At 39.1% G+C, this 13,267-nt stretch overlaps 1 protein-coding gene across 5 annotated transcripts in view; it reads right to left on the bottom strand.

Annotated features, from left to right (window-relative positions):
- The window catches only part of ltbp1 (latent transforming growth factor beta binding protein 1), a 133,864-nt gene that overhangs the window by 28,391 nt on the left and 92,206 nt on the right, over window positions 1-13,267 (bottom strand). For 3 of the 5 annotated variants that reach the window (XM_086179748.1, XM_086179752.1, XM_086179753.1), the window contains 6 exons: window positions 9,488-9,510; window positions 8,928-9,030; window positions 7,677-7,763; window positions 4,993-5,118; window positions 4,626-4,751; window positions 390-509 (listed from right to left, as the gene is read on the bottom strand). In XM_086179748.1, the coding sequence (XP_086035874.1) occupies window positions 390-509; window positions 4,626-4,751; window positions 4,993-5,118; window positions 7,677-7,763; window positions 8,928-9,030; window positions 9,488-9,510 (585 nt within the window). The remainder of the gene's footprint in view (window positions 1-389; window positions 510-4,625; window positions 4,752-4,992; window positions 5,119-7,676; window positions 7,764-8,927; window positions 9,031-9,487; window positions 9,511-13,267) is intronic. The other 2 variants (XM_086179749.1, XM_086179750.1) reach the window with 2 other exon arrangements.

Genomic DNA, 13,267 nt, shown 5'->3' with positions numbered 1-13,267 from the left:
AACTAGACACAAGGTAGTAATTCCTTAAGAAATAAAAATATCATTGATAGATATGGGTGGATGTGCTGATTGACACAACATCCACAGCTACAAATAAAAGTTTGTCCTCTGAATTGAGTGACATATTTCTCCTTCACCACTTGTAATTAAATACAAATGCATAAAAGCATTGCAAACAGAGTTAATGTAGGTTTTACTGGCATACAAAACAGAAAAGTGAGTTTAGATCACACACTCAGCAACTGTCTACTTGGATCACCCACTTCCGAACAGGGTCTCTGGTTAAGGTGTAAGGAGCACACACTTAGTTCAGGATGTAGTATAGTACATGCATCAAGTGTATTAGCTCACCAAGACACAAACAAAGACAGTTTTTTTACAGCACCTACCAGCACACTGGCCTCCCCTTCCCAAGAAGCCAGGAGGACAGGAGCCACAGGTGTATCCTCCAGGTATGTTGATGCAGATGCCTGAAGGACACAAAGTCTTGTTTCCACATTCATCGATATCTGTGGAAGAAAAAAATATAAGGCTTTCAAAAAGCTTTTATCATAGAAAGCCAGATGGTCAGTCTAACCATGAAAACATTTTGAATCTTTAATTCTTCATGCACATGTAGCTTTTAGATAACAAATGTTGTTACGGTGGAGTTCAGATTGGGTTCAATGACAGTGTGTACTCTACAGTCCTGGGTATCAAAAAATACTTCTGTAAAAATCCTGTTGCATAATTAGGTCAGAAATGCTCAAATTAGGATACATGAATTATCCACCTGCTTCTTTTGAGATGTGTGTGTTTCTTTCCTCCAACGTATTTTAACTCAATTTATTGTTTAAACTCATAATTTCACAAAATTATTAATTAAAAATGAAGTCTCTTTTTGATCATTATTATGGGAAACACAACATCTCATGTTGTCATTTCAAATGTGACTATAACAAAAATACAGACTCCAACTTATATTGATGCACTGGTAAAGGTGTTTAGAGGGTGTCATATTGGTGTCAGAATGCATGATATGTTGCAGTATATCTGAGCTATGACTGTAAATCTTTCACTATCTTCAGCTGTCTGGTGTAACAGCAGTTGTATCCCATTCAAAATAATGTACTTTCTAGTCTACGTTCTTCAGGTGTAATAATAGCACCAGGAAAACTGATTGCTAGAAAGCACTCAGACAGCACATACCTATGCTGAGGCAAACATTCAAGTTAAAGTTGCAATCAGCAATGAGCATCCCCTAACAACCCCCATGCATGCTGTTGCATGAGCGTGTTCCATAAAGAAAGAGGGTGGTGAAACCTGAAAATATTTGGATTTTCCTAAGGAGCAGACTGGTGCTGCACTGTGACACAAATATAACAAGGTGATGCTGGAGAACACACACTTAATATTCATGATGCTGCTGTGCATCATATGAATACAACAGGCTTACTTCCTCTAACCACTAGCCATGGTGCTGTGACTTGAATTCAGTTTGTAGATATCTTAAGGTCAAGATTCTCATAAAATGTATTAAGTACAGAAAAGATCTGACCATGAGGAGTCCAGTTTGTGGACAAAATTGGTGACAGTAACACAGTGTAAGCAAAAACCCACAGTCTTCACAGTAACCCATCACCAAGTTTTTAACGTGTTTCCGACCACATTTGAGATGATCTGGTTGACCCACTAGGATGAAGACATTGAAAAACAGAAAGAAAACAGGCAATCAGTTTTCTGTTTTCAGATAGGACCAGGGTTTCCCGCAGCAATTTACAACTTAGGCGGCCACCTAAGCAACAAACGCCTGCCACCTTAACTAACATCTGTCATGTCCGTGCATGTAATGGTATTCTTTGTTTGCCTTGTGACTATGTTGTCTCATGGCTTCCTGTTTTATTTTGAAATTTAACTCTCTTCTCGTTTCTGTTAATTTTCCCTTCCCCCTGGTGTGTTTCCCGCCAGTCTGATTGTCTACCCTGCCCTGATTGTGTCCACCTGTTTCCCATCACTTCATGTGTATACAGTATGTAGTCTGTATTTCCCTTTGTCCGGTGCTAGTTTGTCTTGTCCTTGATGTCAAACCGTGCTACGCCAATTCAGATCACGTTCCATGTCACGTTAAGTTTGCATTTTTGTTCCATGCTTCGTCAGGTTTGTGCTTTTGTTGATACTTGGTCTAGTCAGGTTTTTTGTCCATGCCATGCTCATTGTCTTGTTTGACCTTTGAATTTCTTAGTTACTTTGTTTAGTGACGTATTCCTCATCAGAGTGACTTTGAGTTTTTGCAGTATAGCCTTCTTCCCTCATTAGAGTGATTTTGATTTGATACTTTGTTATTAAACTTTCTTTTTTCTTGAACCTTGCCTGGGAGTCGTGTGTATGGGTTCACATCCATGCTCAAGTAGGCAACATCTTCAAAAAATTGATATTGGCCGTGTTATTCTGCCCTGCTTTCTTCCTTTCATTACAAACCGTGACCAATGCCAGTCTCACTTCTCAGCAGAACGCATTAAAAAGCATCTCGTGAATCAGAAAGAATCAGTGTTTAAAATCTTTAAATACAGCAGGTCTGTGGTATGCCTCTAAATCATGGGATGCATCCGAACAGCAGCATTTCCTGGTTGAATGTCATTGCGCCATGTTGCTCTCTGTCATCTTTCGTCAACAAAAAACCTTTTGGGAAGATGTGCATCTGGAAGTTGGATAGCCAACGGACCCTCACTCTATTTAAAATATTTTTCAATATTTAGTGTTTATTAAATAATTGTTCAATATAGTGCAGAGTCTGTAGTCTAAATTGCACCCCCCCCCCACACACACACACACACACACACACCTGACCGCTCTAACTTAAAAAATTTCTGCAGGAAACCATGGATAGCACTGACCAGTCATGGGTTCTTCCTTGGCCCATTCTAGACCCTTCCACAAAGGTTTGTTTTTTTTTTAAATCGTACTTAGAGATATACTTCCTAAACAAATCTAGTTAGCTGACTTTTCACCAAAGGGTAATGACTTATTTTAGAATACCAACAGTGCATACAAAAAAATGACTGCTCTGCAGCCTGTTTTATGTTAATCTTATTAATAGATATTTTTGGAGCCACATACATGCAAGCCTCTCAAAAACATCATAATTTAATCCATCCACTGTTCAAAAGAATAATTTTATTGCAGCTTTGGAGAAAATAAGCATAAGGTCTGTTTGCCCTCTCAGTGCTAATTCAGTGTCATTTTGGTGGGTGGGGGAAGCTGTGTTGAAATGGCAGGAAACCACGTAATGGGAGAACGCCTCACATTTATATCCCAGTAAGGGATGCAGCAGGCTTGAGGGTGGTGCAGTCGTACTCACTGGTTGCATTGTGGTCTCTCTCAAACTTCCACAGACTTTTAATTCTATCAATATACACTTGTAACGGAGTGGAGCTTAAGTTTGGCCAGCGTCAGGGGCATATCGTGTGTAATGACAAACAAGTGTACACATCTTGTCCTTCAGCCTGTCTGCTGACCAAATACACAAAAAAATATAGGAGCTCAGCAATGATTGCCTCAAATATAAGTGTAAACATTTGTAGTCATCAGAGGATTTTTTTGTGAAAATTAGAACGTGCATCAAATAAAACAACACGACAACAGAGGGTAAGAACATGACATGACAGGCAGATGCCACTGAAAAATAAAACAATCATCCTTGAAAACAGATCTATTTTTATGAAATGACAGCTAAACAATCTTTTTTAACTCAAATTGTATATTCTCTATAATGAAAATAAGAATAATGACAATAATTAGGGCCTGAGCCTGAAGGTACTTCAGGCGAAGACCCTATTATGTTTTTAATTATTGTTCTTAATTATGCAAAAACTGTTCTTAGGTCAAAATTTGTGCTCATATTTTGAAGTTAGAGGTGGCCTAAAACATTGCAGGGAACACTTTGACCAGTATCAAGGCTACTGGCAAGGCTATCACTTTCATTTGGGTTTGTTTCCTATTGAAAGCAATATTTATTCCATCACAAGAGTAGAATTAAACATGTATTTTCATTTCTCTGATGACAGACAAAGCCAAGGAATGAAAAAGACTTTCAGTGAAGAGAAAAAAAAATAACACATGGCTGGAAAATCACTCAGTGGGCTCAGACCTCCAAGGCCAAAGTAAAAAAAATGAAGTTTTGAAATATCAAACAAATCTGCCCAAAAATGTAAAGGCTTCTTCTGAGCCCAGTTAAAGCACTCCCCAAGTGTCATGAAAATTGGTGTTCTATTAATGCAGAATCCAGCAGAAAGAGACAACATGGTATCCTCCTTAACAGCAGTAGAAGATTAATACAATGGGTTATTCATAGTTGCTGCTCAATTTATCATGTGAGTCTCCATGGTGGGAATTAAAAATACAACGACCCTAATCCCAACAACTCAGTGATGAGAGGATTCAAGTGTAGGCTGATTAAAAATATTCAGCAGTCTTTATGAGGCGGAGGAGAAAGTTAAATAACGTATCTGCTGCAGCTCGATTTGAGTTATACACACAATGATACATGCTTCTTTGGCTTTATGAATTGGAAAATGTGTGTATGCAGCAAAAAAAAAAAAACAGAAATATTCTGTTGATGTAATGGTGAAAAACATTTAGATGCTTACCCTCACAACTGGTTCCCTCTTCATCAATGAGGAATCCCTGCGGACACACACACAGGAAACTGCCCTCTGTGTTTATGCAGTGGCCGCCAAAGCACAGAGACTGGTGTTCCTCACAGTCATCTATATCTGCACAAACACAACAGAAACACACACACTATTAATTAAACTGAGGTTGCTTGTAATTTTGGAATGAAACAAAATATGTTAAAACTTCAACATTAGATCTAGTAGTGACAAGTAGTAGTAGTAGCTCCACACTATATCGTTCACATTTTAGTATTAAATAAGATTATATAAGCCAGGAACCTTCTGGTACAGTGAGATTGGACTCAAATAATGTGACCATTGACCTTAGCATTATACTCACCCACGCAGGTAGTCTGGGTATCATCCAGGCTATATCCCTCATCACAGTGGCAGGTGTAGCCATCAGCTGTGTTGTAACAGATCCCCTGACCACAAATATAAGGGTTGATCTGGCACTCATCCACCTCTGGGCCAGACGAGAGAGGATACTTTTTAGAACTAGTTAAGGGTTCAACAAAATACCATAAATGGATCTGAGGACACATAACATACATACAATTTAACTTTTCATCATAAAAGTACCACACACACCATAGAAAAAGCTTACAGGTAATTGGAGGCAGGGTGACAGTGATGTCATTTACTAGTCTGATTGAAATTCATTCACAACTCTTTCATGAATTTTATAGGAACACTCACTGGTACCCTGCTGACATTGCTGATTCTTTGTTAAAATGCATTTCTGTGGCCTATTCTTAAAATTTTATTTAATTTGTAGACTAAACACTGAGCAGCAGTTTGCCTGATTGTTCTGTATGATATGAACAAACTTGCATCTCATGATGAGCATGTGTTAGTTTACCACAGTAAAGATTGCTCATGTTTCCTGAAACTCTTATCAAAATGACCAAAAATGTTCACAGAACACCTCTCCATGTGAATCAACTTCATTAGTTAGAATAAAACTACTGTATTTAGCTAATGCTCTTATGCTAATTTGATGGTTCACAAGTTCAGGATTCTATGGTCAATGACAGTGAGGAGATAGTGTATGCTTTGTGTCAATGAGGGGAATTGTGGTGACAAGGATACTGTACACATCCCAGCTGGCAGGATACAAAAGCTGACTGGGACGCAGAGCATCCTCTTCTTAGTGGGGCTCGCGAAACAGTTATGGCTGTGTACCAGGACAACACATGCCAAATAGGTGATTTAAGCCTCATCCATGGGTGAGAATATTTAGCCTGTTCAGGACTGCATAGTTGAGCCCTGGTGGGCGTGGCCCTTCCCAGGTGAACCTAGTGGGAGCCTCATCCCTGAAATGCTTCAGCAGCAGCAGTAGCAGCAGATAAGGCCCTCACTAAGGTCTGAAGGAGGACCCAAACTGGGGGGGGGTGAAGTCATCCTGGAGCAGAAGGGTGAAGGATTTTGGTGGGATTTTGCAAAGTTGAGAGCTACAAACTGATGGAGAAGGAGGTAATGAGCCTGCATGAGAATAAGGTCATGATGGAGGCCTGCGTAAGACAGTAGAAGAGTCATGACCGCTTTTAAATGAATAGAGAGCAGGAACTGGTTGGTGACTGATGATGACTCTCTTCTCCTGAAACTGTGTTAATAATGTAGGTTAGTATTATATTAGTATTATATCTCATGATATAACATCATGAGAAGTGCCTATTAGCTTGTGATTTTGCCACTTTTGAGGGTTTAAAATGGCCACAAGCTGAAAGTACTTAATCTGTGTGAAACCTGAGAAAGTCATGGCCACGTGAACTAAAACCAAGTCATGAGATAGTGACAGTCACACTCCTACTTCTAAAATACGCATATTCTGGAGATTTCTCTCTGAATCCTTGGCACCAGACTTTGCTTTTTTGTTTTTTGTGCTTACTGCATACTAGATCCTGCATCTTGTCGAAATTGGTACATGCTGCTACTGAAATAGGCTGCCAAGCTCTTCCACCCTCCCAACTCTGAAGTATTTATATTGAAGAAGGGCAGTTTAGGAGATTAAGAGAACAGAGTTACTATATGAATTAAAAAGAAACGACAGCTAAAAACATTCTCATAGCAGGCCAGACAGAAGAAAAACACCCAAGAACTCAAGGTCAAAATCTGTGGAATTTCCTATTTTTTCATCACATATAGACCACACTGTGAAACTGGCATCAGTCCCACCACCCAGTATAGTTCTCATTATCCCTTGTAAGTGATGTGTGTCTTTGTGCAAGTGTGTGGGACACAGTGCTGGGGCTCAGCTTCAACAGTCCTCTTACAGCCTACCAGCAGTTCAACAACATAGCCTTAAACCCAAACAACCTAGATCTGGTAGCATCAGCTCTTTGGAGGTTCAAACTTAATTACCCCACTTACCTTTAAACTACTCATTTTAAATCTCATATTGATTTTGTTAGACTTAGTTACACTTAGAATAATCCATCCTCATCAATCCATCGTCATCTTCCGCTTATTCCTACATATTAAGGGTCGCGGGGGGGCTGGAGCCTATCCCAGCGTCAACGGGCGAGAGGCGGGGTACACCCTGGACAGGTCGCCAGTCCATCGCAGGGCCAACATAGAGAGACGAACAACCATTCACACTCACATTCATACCTATGGTCAATTTAGAGAATCCAATCAGCCTAGTCCCCAATTGCATGTTTTTTGGACTGTGGGAGGAAGCCGGAGTACCCGGAGAGAACCCACGCAGACACGGGGAGAACATGCAAACTCCACACAGAAAGATCCCGTGCCCGAGCCGGGACTCGAACCCGGAACCTTCTTGCTGTGAGGCCACAGTGCTAACCACTGCACCACCGTGCAGCCCCACTTAGAATAATTATTTGCAATTTTCCATGTTAAACAATATTCTGATCTGTTCACATTGGCTTTGTTTTTTTGTTTTAGTAATCACGTTTAAATATCAGCTCCATCGGTTTGAACATAAAATAGGCTAGTTTATGCAGATGGGTATTTCTGAGAAAGAAAGAACTAAAAAAAACTAGAGAAAATTTTGGATCCTACCAGCTGACTGGGTTGGAGCAATGTCCTGGCCGGCGTTCGAAGGCAAGATCTCCACTGGAGCAGGGGGAGAACTCCTCTCAACAACCTCTAACAAATTGAGACAACACAGTAATATATTAATATCTGCATCACCCAACATAATACAAACCTGTTTATTACACCTAGATTGTTCTAGCTGAACACTTAAAGCATTTACAGCAGACAAGATTATATATTTTCACTTCAATATAACAGTATGTATTTCCACTACAGTCAAGACCAAGCTAGATTTAGCATCTCCAAGAAACTTTGCAACTAACAGTGGGTGGTTGATTTTCCATTATGTTTAGAACCTCTGTTAAAATTAGAGTTCTTAGTAGAGGTGATTGTAGAGTCAGGTTCTTTTCAAATTGACGCCGCCATCTTATCACTTCAAGCTTTCGGGATGGAGCCTAGGCAGCCATTTTTGTTCTTCCTGTTTTGATTAACCAATAGAAACCATGACAACTAGAGACATTTATTTTTGATGCTGAAAGTTTTTGTCTTTACATTCATTACTTAATGTTAATTGATGGTGTAAAGTGCAAACATGATGCCACTGTGGCACCAGCACCTCTCTGCCAACTTTGCATTCAGGTTGTTGGCTGAAATAAGAAACTGTTCATTGTTGAAATACAAGGAATAATGTAATTATTTTTGATATACGTTATATTCCTGATAAGTTTATTTTGTGACAGAAGATTTTAAAAAATGCTCTTAAATTCTCCATTGTTTTTTCCCATTAAAGCACACAAACCTGCAATATGTTGACAAGCTAAACAAAACGAATGTCAATTTACCAGAATGAGGAAACGTGTCAAAACTGATAATTTGAGAATATGTGGGGTCTTACAGCGTCATCACAAATTTTAATTTTCAGCTGCTCTGAAATCATGATTTGGATTTAAAGAAACAAAACAACAGAGGAAGATGTGCTCATAATGTAATAAAATTATGAGTATTCTACTATCACTGTAAACTACAGGAGGCCTACAGTGGACTCTTCAGGACACGTAGAGTCTGAGCTGTTCTCTGAATGTCCTAAAGCTCAGTTGCGTCTTTTTTGTTAGCACTACTGTTCTTTTGCTCTTTTTTTTTTCCTTTTTATTTTTACAGCTACCTGTAATAATTCTAAATGTGTAACATTAGCGTTCTATGAAATGAAACAGTACAACTGGACCAGACCAACTAATGTTGAACATGACTCCTGCTGCAGGGTAGAGAAGCAAACACCTGGGTAAGCTGCCTCCATCTTGACAGTGGATACACCTGGAGATAGCTGGGGCAGGATAGGTTCAACTACTGGACTATTACTAACCGCAGGGTCTACCAGTTCCTTCAATGAAAAGACACAGACAACAATACCAGAGGAACAAGTTGAACAGAACACTTATGCAGATCTTAAATCCATATATAATAATTTAAATTTGATAACTGAAGTATATCACTTCTGTCATGCAGTGCTGGGAGGCAGATGTGAACTCAACTTGCATGGGGACTGACAGCAGTTATTATATTATAGTTAAAAGAGTAAGAATAAACAGCTCAGCAGGGAAGCCAGAAAGCAAAAAATTCTTGCCGCTTTGACACAGACTTCTGTCTGCATGTCAAACAACGTTAAAGATTTCAGGTGATCTGTGGAACTAAACATATATCCAAACTGATCAGCTGTTCAGTGCTGAAAGTCATGCAGCATCATTGCTGACTTCATGCAAAAGTGATTCAGCAGCTGAGAGGACATGTGTGCATGCAAACTGCTCCTACATTTATGCTCACAAATGCACCCAACCTACCTGATCTGGTGCAGTTGTTGCTACTGACCACAGAAAAAAAGAAACAAAAAAGTAAGTTTAAAATTGTAAATATAATAACCTGTCTGTTTCAAGTTTTCAGACATAAGGCTGCACTTTATTCTGTTGGTCCAGAGAAGAAAGTTTTTGCTGATTTAGTGTCATCCCTGTTTGTGTCTTACAACATGTAAAGCAATGTTCATTTGCAATGACCACTGGAAGGCTGGTTCTGACCGAGGGAACTAGGTGACTGAGCCACTAACATGCTAGCCAGCTGAAAATATGTTTAGCATTAGTGAGTCACAATAGGTTTATAATGTTTACACTCCAAATGTGCAGGGCTATGCTGCAGTGGGTGGTGCATCGGAAATACACAATAGTTTGACTTTTTGGCCTTTCAGTGCTTTTGTGTGCTGGCATCTTCTCATCCCTGTGTCTGTTAAGTTTCCTATACTTGTTACTTTTCTTCCTTTCCGAACCAAAGGCTATTCAGCATTAACGATGGTAATGTGGACCTTCAGGTAGACGTGTATCTCTACAACTGGGAGCAGTTAAAACTTAAGTTTGCCTGATGCAATTTTTGTAAAGCCAAACTTGTTATAAACAAGGTTAAGGAAAGATCAGTTGGTGCAACCAAAATTTACAAATTTATTAGCAAAACCAATCTTTATGTCCTAATCCTCCAAAATCAATGAATGAAATGCAAAGAAACGGCCTTTTTCAATTAATTTACAAAATGAAAAAGATATATGCATTAAAAATAAGATCTCTTGAAGTACAATATGTCACATAATTATTTAAAGGGTGGATATGTTTGAAAAACCCACATCACATTCTTAAGCTTGAACTTAACAAAACTACATCCCACCCAACATGGCTTCCACCAGTGCCAAAATGCTAATATATGTGTGTCTGCCAGGCGCCACATTACTTGGTGGTATCACTAATCTACACAGGTTTTGGGTGGTGGATTTCTGTCAGACCTGTTTTTGAGGCCTGTCCCGCATGCCTGGAAAACTATACTTCGCTGCTCCAGAGAGGCTTAGTGGTAATTTGGACTGTGTCTGGCTTTTCCTCGGATGCTGCAAAGTTTCTCCTTCCCTTGATCATTGCCAAGCATGTCTTGAATAATAACAGGAGACGGTGAAGCTCCTCTCTCTCTCTCTCTCTCTCTCTCTCTCTCTCTCTCTCTCTCTTTCTCTGTCACCAAGAACCATTGCCAGTTTTGTCTCCCCCTCTGTATCCCTTTTTGGGGAGGTGTGGGCTAGGATGTATTTGAGGCAAATGCCAAGTGAGCCAAAACACTTTAATCTTTGTCCTCTTTAAACAAATGTCACAAGAGGGATGCTTCTTTTAAAATCTGGGTTCTTAATCACATGCAAAAGAGAGATCATAAATCAGGGTTTATAGTTAAACTTTGGAGATGCATTTTGCAAAAGTCAGATTGACATTCATTCCAGAGAGAGACTCATAACTACAATCGCACTACATATTTACTAACTTCTTGTTAGTAACTTGCTGTCTTGTACTTCATTAATGCTGCTCGATGTTAGCTACTTCATCATGTAGTCGAGGAGAGGATCATAAATCTCTTCCCTCTGCATTACATAAACAGCCTTTCAAAGATATTAATTTCCTTTAAAATGACATTTAATGGGTATGCCAGAAGAAATATGGCTGAAAAATATTAATGTCTTTATACCTTAGAACTCTGCAGCACAGTAGCTTTCAAAATCTATTATCAATATTATCTTTCTGAAGAATTTATCATTTCATTTAACTATATTTCCATCAACACTGACAGGAATGACAAAATTCCCCTTTATGCCTTTATCATGTCTATGTGATAAAAACAGCAGCAGCTCAGCAGCCCAAAAAAAGCAACAGCTGACATGTCTGCTTTACTTCACCAGTAATGACCAACGTTGAGGGAAGAATACATTTTTCCCTGTCTGTAGCTGCAGAACACAGGCTGCTTCAGAATACTGTAAATTAAAGTGTAAGTTGAAGTTACAGGGTTTTGACCAGTGTATTTCAAGCCAACCTAGACAGCGCATCAGGCCAAAGCATCTGGTATTTTTTAAAAGGAGGTCTTTATGTTTTATAAAAGTCGAAAAATCCTTTAAGGAGTAACTCATTGTAGAGCGTGAGTGTGAGTGTGTGGATTTTTGATATATTTTGTTAGTCTTGTAATAGCTTGAGAGACACCATCCTGATGAACTTCCCTGGAATCCTGTTTTCTGATAATATCTTATCTTATCATAGAGCTGAAGGCAGATCACTCTTTGTCTCTGTCACATTTGCTCTCATGGCCAAAATGTGATATATAATGCGAGAGTACAATACAAAGTAAACTGACTGAAGAATCAAAAAGGTGCAGATGCATCCACACCAACAGCTACATTTACATGACCTAAGTATTTGAAAAGTAAAGCAGAAATGAACAGAGTGACTACAACAAAAAGAATACTTCTATAAGGCAGCAGTTAAAAGTTCCAAGAAGTTTTTTTCAATGACTCATCAACACAGCTCAATCAAATAAATGTGTGTCCATGATCTTGCATTTAAAACAGTCAATACACTTCTTAATCTCTCAAAGTAAACTACTCAGCACAAACAGCTGGTTTGCAGCTGCACCGATAACGCTGGTGTAGCAAGTTAAAAAAAAATAAAATCAGAGTATCTCCATGTACTTGCTGGTTTATTTCTAGATTGAACATCATAAAGAGTACTGTCATACTAAGGGCGAGGCTCACTGAGGTAGATAAACATACACAAGGACAGACATTTATGGTAATGTTAACTCTTGTATAGTTCAGCAAATGCATCAAAAACCACCACCTGCTGTAACTCAGGTGTTCACAGTGGCAAGACTATGTTGTTATTGGTAAAGCTATTCAAGGGTCATCTTCATTCCAATGCTCCAGCAATCTCTGCCAGGTGACAGGTGTAATTGACAGAACTGAGTTGAGTTGAGAATTGAGCTTCCTGGTGAGACCTTAATTTATAAACATACTGTTTTCAACTGCAGACCTTAGGGCACTTGCTAGGTGGGACAAATGAAACCTCCTTTTAGGCTATTTCATCCTGTCTGTTTCCTCTGACATTGGTGGTGTTTGTTTTATCAAAACTGTTTCAAAATTAGTCAAGTTGAGAGTTATGACAAAGAAAAAGCTAGGGGAGCAGCCAGTGTTTGTTAGGGTCAAAGAAAGATCAATAAATGGCTGCATTTTGAGAATGCAACATCATGGAGTCCTGACTAATGTTTGGGATCCTTCAAAGACAAAGTTCTCTTTTCTGTGAAGTTCCAAGAATGCATCTGTGGATTCTCTGTAGTCTTAAATCACCCTGAATCCCATGATGGCCAAATTATCCAAACCATGCCTATTTGAAATTTGCTCTGATATTTAGGGAGGTGGGAACACCTGCTGTGTGGGTGAGTCTGAACGGTTCTTTTGGCAGTGAACAGCCCTACTCCAGAGATGGTTGGCCAGACATAATGTCGTCATCCTAGAGAGAAAAGTCTTACTTTGGCAAGACCTTGGTCATTTACCACTGACTCTGATGTCTCTGGAATGTCTTGAATTATATAATGACATTTTAGTCCCAGATTAAAAACAAGAGTGGTTATTGCCACATAAGCTTGTTTGAAGGGGAAGTTCAAATTCATGCTTTTTAATGAAAAAAACAGTGTTGCATCTAAAGAGTTTTACATCTTTGCACCTACTGTTGGAAAAAATATACAGAGTTTAAAATTATAGTGAACTTTCAGATTGATTTCCT

This window comes from Aulostomus chinensis, chromosome 16 (genome assembly GCF_037954235.1).
Source record: "Aulostomus chinensis isolate RoL2024-O1b breed Wild chromosome 16, RoL_Achi_v1.0, whole genome shotgun sequence".
In the NCBI taxonomy this organism is placed as follows: Eukaryota; Metazoa; Chordata; class Actinopteri; order Syngnathiformes; family Aulostomidae; genus Aulostomus; species Aulostomus chinensis.
Note: the sequence above shows the minus strand (reverse complement) of the source record. Positions and strands in the feature narration are given on the sequence as shown.